This window comes from Callospermophilus lateralis, chromosome 19, assembly GCF_048772815.1.
Source record: "Callospermophilus lateralis isolate mCalLat2 chromosome 19, mCalLat2.hap1, whole genome shotgun sequence".
Lineage (NCBI taxonomy): Eukaryota > Metazoa > Chordata > Mammalia > Rodentia > Sciuridae > Callospermophilus > Callospermophilus lateralis.
Genome location: NC_135323.1, coordinates 9,511,563 through 9,532,702, shown reverse-complemented (window position 1 = coordinate 9,532,702; position 21,140 = coordinate 9,511,563). Strand labels below are relative to the sequence as shown.

Below are 21,140 nucleotides of genomic sequence, written 5' to 3'. Positions count from 1 at the left end.
AAGCAGGTGCTTACCACTGAGCTAGACTCCAGCTCTTAAGTTATTTTTTTAAGCGGTAGGATTTTGACACTCTTTATTTAAAGTAAATAAAGAAATCTGACCTTCAGGCAGTTGCTCTCATTTGTAGAATAAATGAACTGCCTTGTCTTTCTTTCAGTAGTATTCCTTGCATGGCAGATACACTCATCTCACCCAGTTGGAATGGCATCCATAGTTTTATAAACTAAATTACAAGTCACTCTGTTGTTGTTTTTATTTTTGAGATGCAGAGAAGCTTCCATTTTTTTTGAAGAATCTGGAAATTTGGGCTAAACTTTGATGGACCAAACATAAATTTTTAATGGCATACTTTTCTCCATTGCTACCGTTGGCCCTCCTCTTGTTCTTGTAAAGCTTAAGTGGCTCACAGCCGTGTCCACAAGGTTGCATTTTTTCCACATGTTCACTCTGTAGAAGAGGGCAGAGTTTCATAGCTGAGACAGAGCCTGAAAAGAGGAATGACCCTCAAAAGAGGTCTCATGGAAATGTCTGTAAGGTCCCATTCAAGCGCACACACATGTGGAGCTGGGAGGTTTAGACCAGGGAAAGCCTGGACCGGAAGTGCTGAGATGCTTGGTGCTCAGGGCAGGCAGGAGGACACACCTGCCCCAGCACTTTTTAAAGTCATTTCCATTTCAGCCAGTCTTAGCTCTCTGCGGCCCTGGCCTCCCTTTTTCTGTGCCCCTGCCTCCCCTGTCCTTTAGCCCAGCCAGAATCCAAACTGGAATCCCATGTGCAGACTTTCACTCTCCTCCCCTTGAAAGTGCTCAGAGAGTCCATCAGAGGATTGAAATGCTAGAGAGAGTGTGGGTGCTTGGCTGTGACAGGCAGCAGGAGCCTCTGTTCAGGTTTGGCTCCCTGCTTCCGAAGCACACCTGACACTCCGGCTTCACTCGTGGTGTTCCCTCCCCTCCTGTCCCCTCCCATCTTCTCCCTCTACCCCATCTACTGTAATTCATTTCCCTCCTTGTTTATTTTCCCCTTCCCCTCACAACCTCTTATATGTAATTTTGTATAACATTGAGGGTCTCCCTCCATTTCCATGCAATTTCACTTTTCTCTCCCTTTCCCTCCCACCTCATGTCTCTGTTTAATGTTAATCTTTTCTTCCTGCTCTTTCTCCCTGCTCTGTTCTTTGTTGCTCTCCTTATATCAAAGAAGACATTTGGCATTTGTTTTTTAGGGATTGGCCAGCTTCACTTAGCATAATCTGCTCTAATGCCATCCTTTTCCCTGCAAATTCCATGATTTTGTCATTTTTTAGTGCTGTGTAATACTCCATGGTGTATAAATGCCACATTTTCTTTATCCATTCATCTATTGAAGGGCATCTGGATTGGTTCCACAGTCTAGCAATTGTGAATTGTGCTGCTATGAACATCGATGTGGCAGTATCTCTGTAGTACGCTCTTTTAAGGTCTTCCGGGAATAGTCCGAGAAGGGCAATGGCTGGGTCAAATGGTGATTCCATTCCCAGCTTTCCCAGGAATCTCCATACTGCTTTCCAAATTGGTCGCACCAGTTTGCAGTCCCACTGACTGACCACAGGGGCTCTTAATCACTGAGCCACATCCCAGCCCAACTTTGAGCTCTTGATTGCTGGGAAAGGTGGGTCTCGCTGCACTTTACTCACCCTGGCACCAGAAAGGGGTTCAACACTGAAGACACAGCCTCCTGCCTTCCCCAGAGAACCTGGAAGGGCCCTTCCTCCCTGCACACTCCTAGCCCCAGGCAGTCGGGCTCCAGGAAAGGCACATAGCAGGGAGACTCTGATGAGAGTGCTTACGCTGAGATGTAGAGCCCCAGATGGTGAAGAACCCCACCTAATGAGGCCAAACCGGGCTTAGCCAGATCTCATGTTGGCAGCCTGTGCCTCCCAAAACTGAGATCACCCGCCACTCCCTTGCCTCATGGCCATTGCTGGCGGCTGGCCGGGATTGCCTCATGCCTACCCCCTGGCTCCCTGCTGAGCAGACAGACTCCCCTCCACAGTATTTATACCCACTTTCTATAGGGTCACATCCAAACTCTCTTTTTCTTTCTCTTTAAATGAGTCACATTCTTTTTCCTTACAACTGAGGCGGAATAAATGAGTGCAACTAATGATTTACAACACAATTTTCACTTCTGTAGCTGGCAATGTAAAGATACATAACATTTCCATAAATGTGTACTGATGCTGGATAAAAATAAAAGGTGTCCAATTAGAACTTGCTTACATTTTTCAGGCCCAAGTCAGTTATTCACATCAGAATTGTACTAAGCAAATTTCTGATATTAGAATAATAAATTATACGGAGATGATATCCCAATCCTCTGACTGGTTTGAAGTGAGTTTGAATCAGGGTGGCTTAAAAATGGCTTTTTGGTGTCTTCCTGACATGATACCATGAAGAAATAAATATGAAGCTGATGCCATAGAAAGCCATCCCCTGCGGACACACCAGCTGTCTTTGCAGGAAATTCTTCTGGCAGTAATTTAAGATGTTTGTCATCTCCTTACAGCAGTTCATAATTCAAAGACAATCTATCTGTAATACTCAATTACGGAACCACAGAGGCGTGTCGGCCACAGACGACCGATCAACAGCCTAAATGGAAATTTTGCTCAACTGCTGAAAACACCACTAAAATCCGTCCCCGTCAGGGAGGCCACGATTGATTAACACATTCCAGACTCCATTTGGTCATGAATCAGTGCTTCTCTCTCAGAGGCTGGTAGGAAGCTGAGGTGGGTGAAACGTCCTAACAAAGCGAGGTCCCTATGCCTGGAAGTCACAGGAGTGTAACCTGGACAAGAGCCTGCATGTTGCAGAGCTCAGAGCCAGGCTGGACCTGGGCCCTACTCCAGCAGTGAGAAGCTGGTCCTGCCCTGAGAAGCCTCCTGGGGGAGGATGGGTTGTCAGCATGTCCCTGCTCCCCTATAGACCTCTGCCACCCTTGAGAGGCATTGTCATTATTCATCGAAGAGACAGGAAACAGTAGCTTTCAAGGTGAGAGATATATCCAAGGTCCCAAAACAGAACAGAGCCTGAGTCTGCACTGCCAGACAAGGGCAAGGCTTCCGACATCCTGGTGCCCAAGTTCTGAGCTAGCTATGTGGCTTCGTGTTGGTTTCTGAGCTTCTGTGGGCCTCAGTTTTCTCACCTAAATAGTACAGATACGAGCCCTGAGACCAAGGTCCATTGGAAGGATGCAGTGGGATGAAGGCTGGAAAGGATTTCATGTCCTGCATGACACGGGATATGGCTGCTGCTCTGCTCCATCCAGGCCCACTCATGGTCTGCTCTGCCTTGGCACCTGACCATAAGGAGTAATGGAAGCCAGACGAGAACATGTTCAGGTTCAAAACTCCTGGGCTTCTAGAAGGTTAGAGATAGACCCAGAAACTCCTATCACCAGATATTGGTTCCAACCCAAGAAGCAGCTCCTTCACTCCCCCACACAAAATTGTGTTTATACTAGACCAGCCAGGAACATGCCAGAACCTTGAAAGTAGCACCAGAGTCCAGGAGAACGGGTGTATCAATCTTCCAACTTTTGAGACCAACTTCAGCCTTCAGCCTGACCATTCCTTTGTAAACCTGTCACATGTTCATTGCTTGATTTCTCATTCAGGACCCCAAAATGTTAGTTCCTTATTGTAGAAAGGAGAAATCTCTTCTGTGAAGAGGCAGAAGGATCTGAATACCTGTGGTACATACTAGCAACTTGACCCAGCCCTCCTCAGGCATGCTTGCTACTCTGAGGATCCTCATCTGGTCATATTGTCTGTGTCTTAGGACTTAACAATAAGTGGTGAGCCTAAAAGGAAGAGGGCAGGGCATGTTCCTGCAGAGCAGCGCAGCAGTCCAAGATCCAGGGAGCTCTGCCCTGACCATTTTTGGCCACCTGACCAGTCACCTCTAATGCTCCATCTCTATCAGTGCCAGTGAACATGAAATTAAAATGAGTTTTTGACACTAATTCCTGCTAATGTGCACGTATTTCAAAATTGCCAGGCATTCTTTCCAAAATAGTGCAGTTTACAACTATGAGTTAGGCATAAAGAGACAAATTTCATAAGCATAATTTAGCATACAAAAAAATTACTAATGCTAAGTGTTTTCCATCCAGCCACTCACAGCTCCCCAAGGCAAGTGTCATCTCAATCCCATTGGGGCCTCAGACAACACAGGCCTGAGGCTTTGACACCCCAGAAAGGCTACCAAGGAAGCAGTCGTTTACATACACACACACACACACACACCCTGTGCAATCAGGAGCTGTTCTCCTTCTGTGGCAGGGACTCAGCAGGCACCCAGCCCAGCAGTTCCAGCTGCGCTTTTGAACCACATAGCTCTGGCCCTAGAGTAATGTGCCTACATGACCCCTTTCCTTGGTTCCTCGGGCTGCCCCATCTTGTTCATGTCTCCTCGATGTTTTGCTCCTGCTCATTGATCAACTTGTCATCACAGTAAACATTAAAGTAATAAAGGCAGAGAGTGGTGCCCCTTGCTGGGCTTGCCTGTCCCACTGGAGGCACAGATGCATGCCTGCACCCTCTTCTGTAGACATTGTCTTTATTTTGCAAACATAGGAACACTTTTTTTTTTTTGCAGCTTGCTGTTCATATATAATATCATTGGTGCCTTGCAATGCCAGTGCATGTAAATCTATCTCTTTCCTTATCTGAAGTTTTGCTTTCCACAGTTTTTAGTTACTGTGGTAAACTGCAGTCTGAATTATGAAATGGAAAATTCTAGGAATAAACAATTTATAAGTTTTAATTTCCTGCCGTCCTGAGTAGCATGATGAAATCTTGTCTGGCACTGTTCTGCTCTGTCCCAATCTGGATGTGAATTGTCCCTTTTTCCAGTATCCACACTACATATGCCACCCTGACATTAGTCACTTAGTGGATTTCTTGGCTGTAAGCTCAACTGTTATGCTACTGTAGTGCTTATGTTCAGATAACCCTTGTGCAAGGATGCAAAGGGGGCACCAGGACATAAAACATGGAAGGACAAATGGTGGCTCTGGCACTCATGGCAGCGCTGCTGGGCATGAGGGAAAAACCTATTGTGTATACAGCTCAGTTTCAGGTACCCACTGGGGGTCTTGGGATACACCCCCTTGAGTAAGAGGGGACTGTGAGCATTCAGCGGTATCCCCTAAGTGAGCTGTGCAGACAGTGGACGTTGTCCTGTTTATGCCCACAGACCTGACACACACCTCGGGGCTCTTCTCGAGGAATGTCTGAAGAATAAATTGCCACTGAGGTGACTTTGCTGGATGAAGGGGAGATAGTAAAATGTGAAGCGGCGTTGCCACCTTGCCCCCTGGAGTGGGTTGCGGTGGGTTGCGGTCTAGTAAGTGTAGACAGCCCTTCTCTCCACCCTGGCTATTTCCAAGTAGGGAAACTGAGTTACCTTCCTCTGCACCTTCAGGGTTGCACCTCAGCGCCACACATCTACATCTGCCTTCAGGAGAGACTCCCGGCCTTGCTAATTGGCAAACGTGGCTGCAGCCCCAACAGCTCTGTTTCAGGTCTCCCAATTCCTACCGCAGAGCAAGGGCTGCGAGCCGCTCAGCATACTTGCCTCACGCCTTTTTCTCTTTCTCCTCTCACTCTCCTTTTTTCTCCTTTCTTTCTCCCTGGTCTCTCTGTCTTTTTTTTTTTTTTTTTTAAACCAGCGTTCTCAATCTCTTATCTGCTTTCTTGTTCCACAGAGTGGAACTTGTGAAAATTCTTCCAATCCTGAATTAGAAAAAGAACATGAGAAAAAAACTAAGGACATCCGTTTATGGACTTGAGTTAATGTCTTCCGTGTTGATTCGTTTGCTGGAAAGCATGCACCACCCTAGCACAAGATATTCATAAATGGGGAGACAGGGTGGGAGAGAGATTGGGATTTTCTGTGTTATCTTTGTAACTTTCATGTAAATCTGAAGTTGTTCTATTTTTCAATTTTAATTTTTAAAAGCCTGGATAAATTACATTTGGTCATCATTTCTCCTTAGGCTTCTGCTGGCATGGTTTCTCAGACTTCCTTGTATTCGATGGTGACTCTGATGGTTTGGAGGAGGACCCTGTTGGTTTGGTTTGGTCGGGTGTTTCACAGGATGTCTATCTTCTGGAATTTTCTGTTTCTGGTGACTTGAGTGGAGTGATGGGCTTACAGGAAGAGGACCCACAGGTGGAGTGCCACTTCATCACAGCCTTGCTGGGTGCACAGAACCCCCGTGAGCTGTGCTACGGGTGTCGTCTAGCTTCTCCACCATGGGTACTTTTTTAAAACCCCCTCTTTGTATTTTGTGAAAGGAAGTCAGTACATAGCCCACTCCAAAGGGGTGAGGAGCTAGGCTTTCCTCCCAGAGTGAGGAGTATCTACATAAAACATTTGCCTTTCCATATGGGAAATTTGTTCTTCTTTCTCCCACTTATTTATTCAGTCATTCATGTCAGCATGGACTTGTGGAATTTTTTAATACTTTGGGTCGAAACTCAATACTAATATATTTTGTTGCTCAAATTGTTAAGCCTAGACTTGAGGCTCCTTCATTGATTGCTGTGTCCCTTTGACACACCCCAGCATTGTGGGGTGTGAGTCTTGAGCACTTCCTTGCTAATGGCAGTGCAAGATGCCTGGCTCATCTCACATGTTTCCTGCCCTGGTCCTGTCAGGGGTCCAGAGTTCTTTTTATTGGGGAATGGTTATAGTTGCCAGGATCTGTGTACTAAGTATGCTCATCGCCCTGTGTCCTTACTTCCCACAGTCTCCGTAGACAGCAAGGAAGTGGATCCTGGATCCTGGCCTGAGTTTATATACTTCTATAAATGTTTCTGTGTGCAGCCATCTGCATTGATTTCAGGCAAACGTGAATTTATACTGATGTTTCCAGCTCTAATCCATAACCACGTGGGTCATTTTAGCCTCCTCTCCCATAAATTTTTTCTGCATTTTTTATTGAGCTATAATCCATATGCTATAAAATTTACCCTTTAAATTCAGTGGTTTTAGTACATTCACAAGGTTATGTAACCATCACCACTCTCTAATTGCAGGCCATTTTAACAATTTCATAAAGAAACTCTATACTCATTAGCAGTCATTCCCCACTGCCTCCACTTCTGGCAGTAGTGATCTAATTACTGCCTCTATACGTTTGCCTATTCCGGACCTTTCATTTACATGGGACCATGTATTTTGTGGCCTTTTATGTCTGGCTTCTTTCACTTAGCATGATGTTTCCAAGGTTCCTCCTTGGAATTGTATCAGGCATTGTAGCAGACATCAGTACTTCATCTCTTTTGATAGCTAAATACTGTCCCATTGTATAGGCAGATCACTTTTGTTTATCCATCATCATTTAGTGGGCATGTGGTCTGCTTCCACTTTTTAGCTATTATGAACACTGCTGCTATAAACTTATGTACAAGTTTTTGCATAAATGTATTTTCTCATTTCTCTTGGGTCCGTACCTAGGAGTGAAACACTGGATTGTGGCAACTGTATACTTCATATTTTGAGGAATTGCCAGAGTGTTTTCCACAATTGCTGTGCCATCTTACGTTACCACAAGCATTTTACAAGGGTTCAAATTTTCTCCAAAGCCATGAGAATACTTGCTTTCTATCGGTTTTATTATAGGCATCCTAATGGATATAAAGTGGTTATCTCATTGTGGTTGTGATTTCCTTATTAAGTATCTTGAGTGTCTTTTCTTGTGCCTATTGGCCATTTGTATTTTTTTTTTTTTAGAGAAATGTCTGTTCACATCCTCTGCCCATTTGTTAATTGGATTGTCTTTGTAGCATTAAAGTTGCAAGACTTTTTCATATTTTCTGAATATTAGACCCTTATGATTTGCAAATAGTTTCTCCTATTCCTTGGTCATCTTTTCTTCCTTTCTCCCTTTCCTTGGTAATGTTTTTTGAATCACAAAAGTTTCTAATTTTGACAAAAATGTAGCATATTTACTAATTTACCAATTTAGCCAATTTACCTAGTATGGTAATTTGGTTGCTTATGCACAAATATTTTTTTAAGAATATGACTATACATATTTTTCTAACATACTACCAAGTTATTCAGTATTTTCTAACAAAGAGGATCCTTTATACCTTTAATTTTCCTTTGAACTTTAAATCTTGATCATGTTGTTTGAGTTTTTAATTTCACTTTTAATATTAAATAAATAGGGATTTTTTAAAAATCAGTAGTTAATTCAGTTTGCCAAAATATTTTATTAGAATTAACTCCTTGTGTTTTAATACTTCATCCTTTCCTCTGCTGAAATAGATCTCTTAATAATTCTTTTAGTGATGATTTGGGAGTATTAAACTCTTAGTCTTTATATTTATAAACATATCCTTATTTTGCCCTCAGACTTAAATGATAGTTAAGTTAGATATGAAATTTTAGGTTCATAGTTATTTTCCCTGGGCAATTTGAAGGTATTATTCCTTGATTCTGTCATTGCCGAGGTAGCTACTCTCTAACTGCCATTCCTGTGTAACATTTTCACCATAATATCTTCTTAAGGTTTTTCTTTTTTCTCTTTGATGATATACCACAATTTTACTACATTACATGTCAATATGAAATAATTTTTATGTCTCCTACCTAGTACTTTTTATCTGAGGACCCACATGTTCCTCCCTTCTGGAAAATTCTCTGGTATTATTTTTTAAAATTCTTCTCACTGTTATTTCCCTCCTTTCCCTTTTTCCAATTCCTCTTAATCATCTGTTGGTACCTCATTCCTCTCCTCACGTTCTTTGAACAGCTTCTTCATATTGCTTGTGTCTGGGTCTCTCTGTTGTCTTCTAGCTCATTTTCACCATTCTCCATTTTGGTTCACTAATTTTCCCCTTTGACTAGTGTCCAATCTGTAATTTATCCCATTTATTGAGGGTTGTTTTTATTTAAATTTTTTAATGGATATCTTTTATGTCCACCATTTTAAAATTTTTATTGCCTCTTGTTTTCATTCAGTTTTTCCTGTTTTGTTTCATAACATTTTCTTTTTATGGATATTAGTCCTTCATTAAGGATTCTTGGACATCAGCATATTGATTTTAAATACTTTCCAGACAGATTCATGTAGTTAATTTCATTTGAAGTTCGTGATGGAAGAGTTTATGGATTGTCTTGTTTAGCAAGAGATTGCTTCACAGGTGATAGAATGTTTTATTGCAGGTTTAATTTGAGGACTAGATATTCTTTTGTTGCTGTTGTTGTTGTTTTTGGTTTTATTTGTTTGTTTTTCTCTCATTCTCTCTTGACTAACATCTCCGTGTCTGGTGGTTTTGGTCACATTCTCCTGACCCCTTCCCAGAACAGGCCTCATAATGGAAGTGGAGTAATATCAGGGACACATGGGTCCATTCCTAGATGTGAATCTGTGTCTGTCCTTCCTCAGGTGGTGAGGAGCCCTGGTGCAATGGTGTGCTGCAGTCACTTCCTGCCAGCTTGTTAGAACCAATTGTTAATTTTATATGTGGGAGGGGGATTGAACCTGGGGCATCACCCATGCTAACATGTGTTCAACCACTGAGCTACACCCCCAGTCCCATGATTATTAGAGCTTAAGGGATTTTGCAAACTGGTTGTTAAACAGCTTTTACTTTAAGAGTAAATTATTTAACTTCTCCATTAAATTACAGTTAGCCCTCTGTACTTAACCAACTACAGATCAAAAAATAGTTTTTGGAAAATTACATCTATACTGAACATATACAGATTTGTCTCTTGTCATTCTCCTACAAACAATACAGTATGACTATTTACATAACATTTACACTGTACTAGGTGTTACATGTTACCAGGAGATGCTTTAAACTATGCAGGATGTGCGTTGATTAAACAAAGACACCATGTGGCTCCATGTGAGGGACTCGAGCATCCTGGATATTGGTATCCCTGGGGGATCCTGAACGAAGCCCCCATGGATATTGAGAGATACTTGTAGATTAAAAGGCAAAGGTCATAAATACTCAGAATTCATCGTACACTCTAGTTCTTTTGCTACTATGACTTGTCTCCACTGCCAGGGTGGTTTACAGCTTCTGCAGCTGTGTGGTGGAGACACTGTAATGGTGCGATGCTGAGCATCCGTCCCTCCCCACCCCAGTTCAGTGACATCGAGTTGGCAACCTGACAACCTTGACTGGAGTATTTACACTGGAAATTCTCAGACCTGGCTAACAGGTCTCCCCACTCACACAGCTTCTGAGCACTGCCCAGCATGCCACTGCCCCATCCCTGAGTGGCCGGTCCTTCCATCTCCTGTAAGCAGCGCTCCCCCACTAGCCCGTGTCAAGCAAAGGCCTGTGTCATTCCCCTTCTCAAGAAGGTGCTTTCCACCTCTGACCTTCAAGAGCTTAATTCCAGCCACATTTTTGTCTCACTCATACTTGCCTTTTTGTATGGATATTTACTGTGTTGCTGAGCCTACTCATGTCCTTTGGTTTTCTTGGGTTTCATCTATCATGGCTGTAAGTTTGGAGCAGAGGAGGGACATCAAATATTGAGTGTGTTCTGCTCTCTTGATTAGAACATGATAAACATTTTCTGAAGTTTTCGTTATCTTTGCAGTGCCAGGCGTTGAACCCAGGCCTCACACAAGCTTGGCAATGCGCTCCACTGAGCTACCAGCCTGTCAGCACCATGGCTGTGCACACATGGCCACTGTCATGGGGATATCAACTTGGGTTTTCTTCTCTCCTTTGTCTCTTCGCAAAGTCACTCACCTTATCTTTCTTCTCTCATCATTTCATTCTTGTCCTAGTTACAATAAACTTATTAATAATACATTGTTTGTATGAATTATCCTTGAAAATATTCTGGAGGTCACATAGGCTGTTTCCTTAATTACACACAAAATAATGTTATGCATTTAATGTAACAATGTTCACAGAATAACACACCGGCCCCCCCCCACCCATGACCCACATGGGAATCCTGGGCCCCCTAATGTCCTGTTTCCTTCCTTACAGGTGTCAGAGCTGTGTTCTCAGGCCACTACCACAGGAATGCCGGGGGCACCTACAAGAACCTGGACATGGTGGTATCATCTGCCATCGGATGCCAGCTGGGCAAAGACACCCATGGGCTCCGAGTCGTGGTTGTCACCGCTGAGAAAATTGTTCACCGATACTACAGTTTGGATGAGCTGAATGAGAAAGGAATAGAAGACGATCTCATGAAGCTGATGAAGCAGTAGTGAGCCTCCCTTGGTGGTCTGTCCACCTTACCCTTCTAAAATATTTTGATTTTGTTTTGATTTTACCAGAATCAGCAGCAGCACACAAGTCAGCCCCTGCTGGAATGTAAAAGTGGACCAGGCAGGGTTGTGAATTTACATCCTTTGGCATAAACCAGAGAGCGGGAGCCCATCCTAAATTATATTAAAACAGAGCTGCCTTCTGTTGAAAAGGAGAGAAGGAGCCTGGAAATAATTTTTAGTTATTATGACACTAGACTGTCTCTGGCTGTTTGTGTAAGCTCTCCTAATGGTGTATTTCTCAGCTCTGCTTTTGAATTAGATTGTTTCTGGCAGTGCCTGATCAATGTTTACCTATTGACCTCAGTCCCAACTTGGTATTCACATGTGATCTTTGATAATTCCTTGAACAAACTGCATCTGATTATATTAAATTGTGGTCATGACTCCCCAAAATGCTAGGCAAAGCAAAGGTCATCTCCTTCCCTTCCTTCCAAAACAAATAGCTATTTTGTTTCTCATATTACGAGCCATGGAGACTTATTTTACAAGGAATCAAGTACCCCTTCTCACTGTTAAATTCTAAGACTTCTGGTATTGCTGACAGTAGAACTAGAATACAGTCAATACACATCAGGACTTGAGTTGGCCTCCCTGGTGGCTCCAGAAGTCACCTTTGCACATACATTGCCATTTACGAAACTCATCCACAAGACGAGCACAAGGCATGTGAGGTCATCCACAGCTCCTTGTGTTCCTCCACATTCGCACTCGGTGCTGCGGTGGGTCTGCAGATGGGTGTTTCATGAGACCGGAATGCCCCTCAATTAATGAACCTCTTAATTATATCTGCCTCAACAGAAAAATTGATGCAAAGATCTCAGAAGAAACAAACCAGAAATTCTGGTGGAGCCAAAACAGTGTGTCCAGCCACACCACATTGACACTGACTTCGATTCAGTGTACCCAGGCAAGTACCCTTGACCAAAGAGCCGGGGTACCTAAAATGAGCATCCTTTTCACATAATCTGCTCTGCTGCATCTTTGCACTACTCCTGACCACTGTGTACTTTCACCCACATATTCTTTCTCAGCAGTTGTCCTTGTAGACACATAGCCAGGTACTCCAAGTTCTGCCAGGGAACTTTTATAGTATTCTGCAATAGCATTTAACAGTCCTGAACTGACTTTAAAAACTGACTGGTTACACATGAACTGCAAAGTCCATTAAATTAAAAAACTTTCCTGTTAAAAAGTTTTAGTCAATGTAGCAAAACTGTGAGAAATTAAATAGAAAGATAATTGGATATGTAAATTCATAAGGAACAAAAGACGAAAAGTTAATTATACCACACATTGGTGACACACCATAGCTCATTGTTATGCAGCACAAGAAAATTGAAAAATGTTCAAAACTAGAATGCTCTTGTAGTGTTTTGCTGCGTTCTTGTTTTGTGTTCATTTTTCTTTACGACAGATGTGGATAGAAGGTCAGAAGGTGAGTTCAACCTGGGACATAACTAGTAAGCCACTTGTTTCAGACCTGGGACCTGGGGACTCTTAGACTATAAACACAGGGGGCTTTGACTCCCCAGGAAAAATGGGAAGAGTCTGATCACAATGGACTGTAGTCTTATTCTCCGTCCTGTTCCATGTGCTGAATGGGGAAGATGTAAAGTAATGGGCAATGATGTAAAGTAGTGGACGTGCAGCTTGGTAAATCCCCATCCCCAAAATTGGATAAGTAGAAGAACTGGTTCACAACACTCCAAGCATATATGCTAAGTAAGAGGAGTACTGTGAAATCCCCACTATCTTTCAAGTTATGAGACCACAAGTCCCACAGTGGTGAGACGTTCATCATGAAGTCAGGAAGTATCCCCATGGGTGCACATGTGTCCACATATCAGATAATTGATTGTGAATTCACTTGGAATATAAAAATGAAGGAAGAACTGTGTGAGAAGAAAAAAAACAGATGCTTTGTCCTGTGAAAAATAATAAAAGGCTTGACGAGCATGCGTGCTGTTGTTCTGAGTGTTTATGTGTTTCGGGGGCTTTGGTTAAAAGGGTGGAGCGTGTGGCCCAGACCACCAGCTCAGCAGTGGGAACAGAAGGACCAGAATGCAAGCAGTCCACCTCTGCAGCCCACGCTCCTTCACTACCCTCTCCTTGGAGAATGTTTTTCACAGCCGAGCCGTTGGCACCTGCTCAGCCGTGCCACACACCACTGCGTTCAGGGCCCTGACCACCTTTCCTGGGCAAGAATCCAGCGTCAGCTGGAGGCCTAGGATTTCACGCTGGGATCTGCAGAGCTCAGACCAGGCCCAGAAGCCCTTCTCTGGTTACACCAGATTAGGGTGGCAGAACCTGAACAAGGAACGGATGGCTCCAGGCAGAGAATTTGGCCAAAGGGGACAGAAGTGAACCATCATGGGTCACAGGGCATAGCACCCTCCACAGTGGCAAGTGCTCTATCCCGCAAAGCTTCATTTCTCACTCTGGTTTGGATATGAATGTGATTTGTCCCCAAAAGGTTCATGGTTGTAAGCTTGATTTCCAGTCTGGGGACGTGAAGAGATTGAGACCTTTAAAAGGTGGGGCCTAGTGGGAGTCCCTAGGTCATTGGGGATGTGCCTTGGGAATACTGTAGTGCTCCCCCATCACTCCCTGGCTTCCTGTCTCACCATGTGATCTTGCCCTCGCCTTTGCTCTGGCTATTGGGATGCCATCTGGCACGAGGGCTTCACCAGAGCTAAGCTGATGTCACCAGGCTGATGCCTGTGCCATGCCTTTGAATCCCCAGAACTGTTAGCTAATAAATCTCTTTTTTTTTAATAAAGCACCTAGCCTCAGGTATTCCCCTATGATGATAGAAACAGACTAATACACCCTTTGTGTATAGTTCCCATGTCATGTAAGAAACACCAGCTCTCTCCCACTTCTAGTGAATCACTTGAATTGTAAAAAACAAAGGGCTGCTAAAAGGGGAAGGCTTATTTAAGGTGATCTCAAATTGGATTGTCGAGACTCAGAAGAGTGAGTTTGTGAATGAGGGTGGAGCGGTGACCATCTAACTGCATTTACTTTATTATTTTTTAAATTTTTATTATTATTTTTTGGTACTGAGGATTGAACTGAGGGGCACTTTACCACTGAGCCACATTCCCCAGCCCTTTTTATTTTTCATTTTGAGACAGGGTCTTGCTAAGTTGCTTAGGGTCTCACTAAGGTGCTGAGGCTGGCCTTGAACTGAAATCCTCCTGCCTCAGCCTCCTGAGTCGCTGGTACTACAAGTATGCACAAGCACACCCAACTACATTTGCTTTTTACAGGTAAATTCAACTCTTCTGTCATGTTTCTCCTAAGGTTAGGGAAAAGAGGGTTGTGAAATCTAGTAAATTGTAACCAGCAAGTGGAACACTTTATCCTATCTTGTGATTTTCCATATTATGAGATTGTCAGGCACTGACAGAAAGTGCCTGAATAGATGAATATGAGCATTTGCCTCATATACCTGTAAAAGATGCTGAGATGTATGCAACTGTGGAAACCATATAAACAATAATAGAGTTTAATATTAGAGCCCATGTTCTAACACAAAGTCTTTGGAGAAAAGATAACCAAAACATCGGGTACGTTTGCTTGAGCTCTTTATTGATTCTACAAGTAGTGTTTCACACAGTTCTATACAGTCTCAAAATTAACTAGCAATATTGTATTGGAAGGGTTAGTAATAAATCATCAAGGCACATTCTATTAAAAGCTTTCTGTAACAGACACCAGGGATTACTTATTCAGATAACCTTAACAGTTTTGGTTGTATATGGAAGATATATAGTATTTGACAGGTAGTATTTCTGTACAACTTCATAAAATACTGTCTTATGCCACTGCAGAGGTGTGTGTGTGTGTGTGTGTGTGTGTAAAAATGGGGAATCCTTTCTCATAATAATGACTTAGAGCATTTTTATAGAAAATACTGACTAAATTATTTTTTCTCCAATTGATTTTCATTTCCTTTTTTTAAAAAAGCATTAATAATTTCATATACACAAATACATACAAATTAGATTTTTCCCTTAGGTTTTTTTTTCCTATGTAAATAAACTTGATTGAATAATAATGCTACCCTTCGTTATTCTGTTCTGACAGTTGTCTTTAACTAAAGTGAGCCTCTTTATTTTGGGGGATTCTGCACCACACTGAGAACAGAGTCCTTGCTGTGACTCACAGGCCCCACTCATGCGACTACCTGCTCACCTCCCAGACCTCGTCTCCTGCCACCTTTACGGCCTCTGCACCTGCTACTTCCTCTAATGGGCCCTGGCTTCTCATCACCATGTTGATCGCAGCTCAAGGTCACCCTTTCCCACACCACCCAGCCAGAGTTCTGCCACTGGTCCCCGGGCATCACATGCCCATCTCCTTGTCTATTTTCTTCATAGCACGTCCACTAAGAAAGGTGCTTGTGTTGTGATCTTTAAAGGTAACCTTGACCAGGATTCGAGCTCTGGTCACCAGGGACCAAGTCTGTGTCATTTGCCTCTGTGTTCCCAATGCCTAGCCCATGCCTGAGGGCAGAGAAGGGCTGCCACAAAACACTGGGCAAAGATGGTGGAATAAGGTGACTAGAGCTGTGTGATGTGGAGTCACATCCAGTTATCAACAGGAGCCCTCAGTCTTGGGGATGAGGACTGGAGACTGGACCATGTTCCTAAGCTGTGTATACATACAGAGTGCCCCTTATCTAAAATGCTTGGCCCACAGTGTTCCAGAGTTCAGATCTCTGTTGGATTTTAGAATATTTGCATAGACTTTCCTGGTTGATTGTCCCTAATCCAAAAGCCAAACTTCAGAGTTTTTCATTTTGGAGCATTATGAATTTGGGGTTTTGAGATTTGGGATGCCTAACCTATAGTTCTTTGGGAATTGTCATCAAAGTTATGTATTTTAATAGGTCAGTAAATTCTTAATAGCATTGCTATCTTTGATTCTCTGTTCACTGTGGTGAAATTGGAGAAATAAACAAATATCCTTGACTCCTAATAATCCTAAGCCTGGTTCGCTGAATGAGTGCTCTGAGCCAGAAAAGCAGGAGAGCCAGAGACGGGGCTGACTCCAGAGTAAAGGTGACAGGGAGCTCGGAAGAGACTGAGGATGTATTTTGGGGGTGCTGCCCAGAGAAATTACATGGGTGAATAAAGTTCTTGGGGAAATTAGCACTGCCAGAGACCTGTGGACAGCGCCGTGAGGCAGAGTGTTAGGGAGCGTCTCATTCAAGCAGAAGAGGAGAAAAGGTGAAGCCACAGAAGTGAAGGAGAATCTGGAAACGTCAAGTGGGAGCAGCTCAGCAAAGAGGGAAAGGAATCGGCTCCATATGCAGTTTGGTCCCCAGAGACAAACCCCTCCTGCAGGTTATGTCCCTCTGGCTCAGTGATACAGCATCCCTGGGCTCAATCCCTAGTACTGGAAGTAATAACAACATAATATTATATGTGATATACACATGTATATATATATATATATATATATATATATATATATATATATATATATACACACATACACACATAATACTACTGTAATATGTATATGCAATATATATTATTGCTGCCTTTATAAAGGAGATCCTGCCATTTGCCACAACATGGATGGAGCTGGAAGACACTATACTAAGTGAAAGAAGCCAGGCAAAGGAAGAAGAATATTGCATGACCCCATTTATATGGGAAATATGAAAAAAGATCAACTATAGAATAAAACTGATTCCCAGGGTCAGGGTGGGGGTAGGGAGGCAATGGGGAAGTTTGGTCAAAAGTTATAAAGTAGCAAATAGGCAGGATATAGGACCTAATGTAGGACATGAAGACTGTAATCAATAATACTACACTGTGTTGAGGATTTTTGCTAAATGAGTATTACAGCTGTTCTTGCCACAGGGTGGTAAGTGAGATGATATGTTAATTTGTTTTACTGTAGTAAACAAGTTTGTTATATATTTATTTTATAACATCAAATTGTATACCTTAAATACAAGGGATGATAAAGTTTTTAGCAAATCCTGCCATTGCTTAGACCAAAGAAACTAAAGAATGAAGACCAGGTCACCAGACAGCAAGTGAGGAATCCAGAGGGCAGAGGGCTGGGGATGCAAATGCCCTGATTTTGCACAGGAACTTCACACTAATCTCTGGCTTTCCCCAAAGGGTGTCTGAGCCCAACAAGCGGAGAAATAAAAGCTTAAAGAATTAAGAATTGAGTCAAGGTTTGACCACTGCCGAGAGCCAGGAATAGCTCTAATCAAGTCAATTGCCCACTTCAGCAGATACCTCAGCGTTCTTCAGAGGAATATAACAGAATCCAAATTCTACACAAATAACATTCACAATGCCTGAGACCTCAAATTGTTTGACATGCAAAAATAAAAAAGGAACAAAAATGGAAATAACTCTCAAAAGAAAACCAGTCAAACCCAAGATTCCCCAGAAGTTAAATTATTTCATTCCAGGGCAGTAGAGCATCTACTCTGATAATTTTGATAGAGATAAAATAAAATATACTTAAAATGAAAAGAATGCATCTCTCATCTGAGCAATCAGAATATAAAAATAATCAAATAGAAATTTTAGAACTGAAAAAAATAGAATTTCAAAAATTTTAAATTTACTAGATGCGCTAAATAGAAGAAGGGAAAGGAGAAGAGTCAGTGAATATGAAGATAAGATTAATAGAAATTATTCATTCCAAAGACAAAGAGAAAAGGGATTGGAAAATAATTAGCAAAATCTCAGGGAACTTTGGGACAATGTCATCAGGTCTAATATGAGGTAATGATAGTCCCTGAAAAGAAAGAAAGAATAGAGCGGAAAATGATAAGTTGTAGCCAACAATTTCCCATTTAGGGTAAATAATAAAAATTTTACAAAATTCCAGATGCTCAACAACAACAAAAACACGAACCATAGAACAAAATATTACTGGATTTACTTTATTTAAGATTTTGCTCCTCAAAGATGGTATTAAGAAAATGAAAAGTGAACCACAGGCTGGGAAGTATATACTTGCTATACATTCGTTAGAATGTGAGACTGTGTAGCTTGATTCATTCATATTACCTCAGAAGAAACTGGTGCCAAAATAATTAGGGTACGTTAAAGCTGAATATTATCACATGCTTTTACCAATAAGTCAAGAAATTTCATTTCCTTTATGAAGATATTTCCTAGAATAATTCCAAACTTTTTTTTTTTAACTTAAAAAACTGAAAAACCAAAGGCCAAATCTTTTCCCTGCTATGCGAACGCTAACTCACAATAAGGCAGTGGGGAGCAAAATAGAAGTACTTTGGATTAGACAAAGGGATATGAAGGGAGGGGAGGGGGAATGGGAATAGGAAAAATAAAATGAATCAGACATTACTATCCTATGTTCATATATGATTACACGACCAGTGTAATTCTACATCATGTACAACCAGAAGAGTAAGAAGTTATACTCCATATATGTATGTCAAAATACATTCTACCATCATATATAACTAATAAGAACAAATAAATTTAATAGATATATAAAAATAATAAAAATAAAGACAAGAATATTATGTCCAATAAAACCCTCAAAAAAAAAAAAAGAAAAAAGACTTCTGTAAACATCTTCCAACTCAATAAAAACATTTAAGGGACTGGGGTTTTGGCTCAGTGGTAGAGTGCTTGCCTAGCATGTGCGAGGCCCTGGGTTTGATCCTCGGCACCACATATAAATAAATGAAATAAAGGTAGTGTGTCAAACTACAACTAAAAAAATAAATAAACATTAAAAATTTTAAATTTAGAAGTTGGCCAAGTACTCAAACAAACACTTTAAAAAAAAAATCTATGAATGGCAAATCGTCATGTGAAAAATGCCCAATGCCTTTGCCAGTCTGGCTATACAAATTGCAGCCACATGGTACCATCTGTCACTCACTGGGGTGGCTGGTGTGAAAAAGATCAGCAATACCAAGTGCTGGCAACAACCAGTGCAACTTTAACTCATAGGTACTCCTGGTGAGAACATTCAACAGTATAACCATGTTGGAAAACAAGTCTGACAGTTTCTTTTAAAAAGTAAATCACCATATAACCAGCAGCTCCACTCCTAGGTGTTTACACAGTTTACCTAGGAAAAATGTAAACATGTGTCCACACAAATTGATGTTCTCAGAAACATTTTTAACAATCACCAAAAACTAGAAACAACCTAACTCCACCAATAACCGGATCAATAAACAAACATGGTGTATTCATGCATTGCAACACTAGGCATCTGTGGTTTCCTGGGAGCAGGCAGAAGGGCTAACCTGAGAAGAGGACACAGGGAGACTTTGGGGGCCATGGGAGTGTTGGGGACATTTTTGTGTAGTTGTTTTACAGGTGTATAAACTGCCAAAACTCATCAAAGTGTGCATTTTAAATATGTGCAGCCTTAGTTTACTTTACATAAATTGCATTTCAATAAAATCATTTAAACGGAATAAGAGGAAGGAGCCTGGGAGAGGGCAGTGCTCTTGAAAGGAGTCCCTATCTTGGAGAGGATTTTTGCCATGTGAAGTTGCTGCTCCAGGGCTCCAGAGCCTCTGGCCGCAGACCCAGGTTTGAATCCCAGCTCTGGTGCTGTGGGTTCTGGAGAAACTTCCTCTCCGTACCTCAGTCTCCTCACTGACAAACAGGAGCAGAGAAAGCGTCCACCCAATGTCGACAGCATGGGATCAGGAGTGGCCTTGCAGCAGTGGGACTGTTTTCTCACACAGAGTCAGTGGTGCTAGGATGCTCTGGAGTGTTCAGCAGCTCCCCATCAGGTCTGTCTGTGGACACCTTCTTGGTTCTGTCTGCACTATGGCTGCCCAGCTCCAGGCCTCAAAGAACCGTGTCCTGTGATAGTAGGAAAGGGGCGTGGGTGGCCATTACCCCAGGAGACCTTTTTCCATGTGAGAGGAAATTCTCCCCAGAAGCCCCAACAGGCTTCCACTCAGGTGCAATCAACAGAGCCAGCGATGCTGATGGTACCGCCCAATAGCTGCCACAGGTGGCAGAAAAAGACCATCAGAACAAGGGGTGAGGCCCGTTGGTGGCTTGCGAAGGTGCACCTCGGAAAGGACAGTGACCACTGCCACACTACGGCTGAGGAAGTGACTCGTGCAGAGACAGAAGCTAACAGGCCACGGCCCGCCTTTCCAGGAGTGTGTTGATGCTGTGCGGTGGAATCCAGGGGAGGGCAGGGGTAGAGGGCGAGAAATGGACATGGGAGGTAGTCGGTGGGACAAGGACGCTGCAAGGGGAACATGGGTGCGGGGCACAGCCTTGGCAGTAAGGAGACACATTTCCTTTTAGAGGCTAGAACAGATGATGGAAAGGGAGGTTGCCATAGTGGATGGAGACGCGGGGTGGTCATCATACTTGGATGGGCCGACCAGGTCTGCGTCCTGCAGATTCGTCTCCGAGGAGCTCTGGGTTTGTGCTTCACTGTTAAACAGGTGAGCATCTGGATTTGTACACAGCTCACCTCTGTCTGCCAGGCAAAAGCCACCATCTGAATAGAACTTCAAACTCAGACTACACCAAGTCCCCTCCAGGCAGACCATAGGGCTGCGTTTCGGGCACTGGAAGAGCAGATCCGGATGCGGCTGTCACCATGCTGGATAAAAGTCTGTCCTTGGTCTCCCACGCTGTCCTTTCAAGGTTTCATGGAGAAGTAGATGGTTCCATTTCATAATATCTTTGAAAGACTTTCTGGATTTGCTCCTTTAAAAATTACTGAACTGGAACATCACACCCTAAACCAGATTCTGGCTGTCATCAATTTCCTGAAAAGCCATTAAAATGAAGTTGTATCCTGTGCTTACCATGGGT

At 42.6% G+C, this 21,140-nt stretch overlaps 1 protein-coding gene across 5 annotated transcripts in view; it reads left to right on the top strand.

Moving 5' to 3' along the window:
• Positions 1–13,257, top strand: part of Cpped1 (calcineurin like phosphoesterase domain containing 1) — a 97,656-nt gene extending 84,399 nt beyond the window's left edge. For all 5 annotated transcript variants that reach the window (XM_076840538.2, XM_076840539.1, XM_076840535.2 and 2 more), the window contains one exon: positions 11,024–13,257. In XM_076840538.2, coding sequence (XP_076696653.2) covers positions 11,024–11,250 — 227 coding nt within the window. In that variant the 3' untranslated portion in view covers positions 11,251–13,257. The remainder of the gene's footprint in view (positions 1–11,023) is intronic.
• Positions 13,258–21,140: the final 7,883 nt, after the last annotated feature.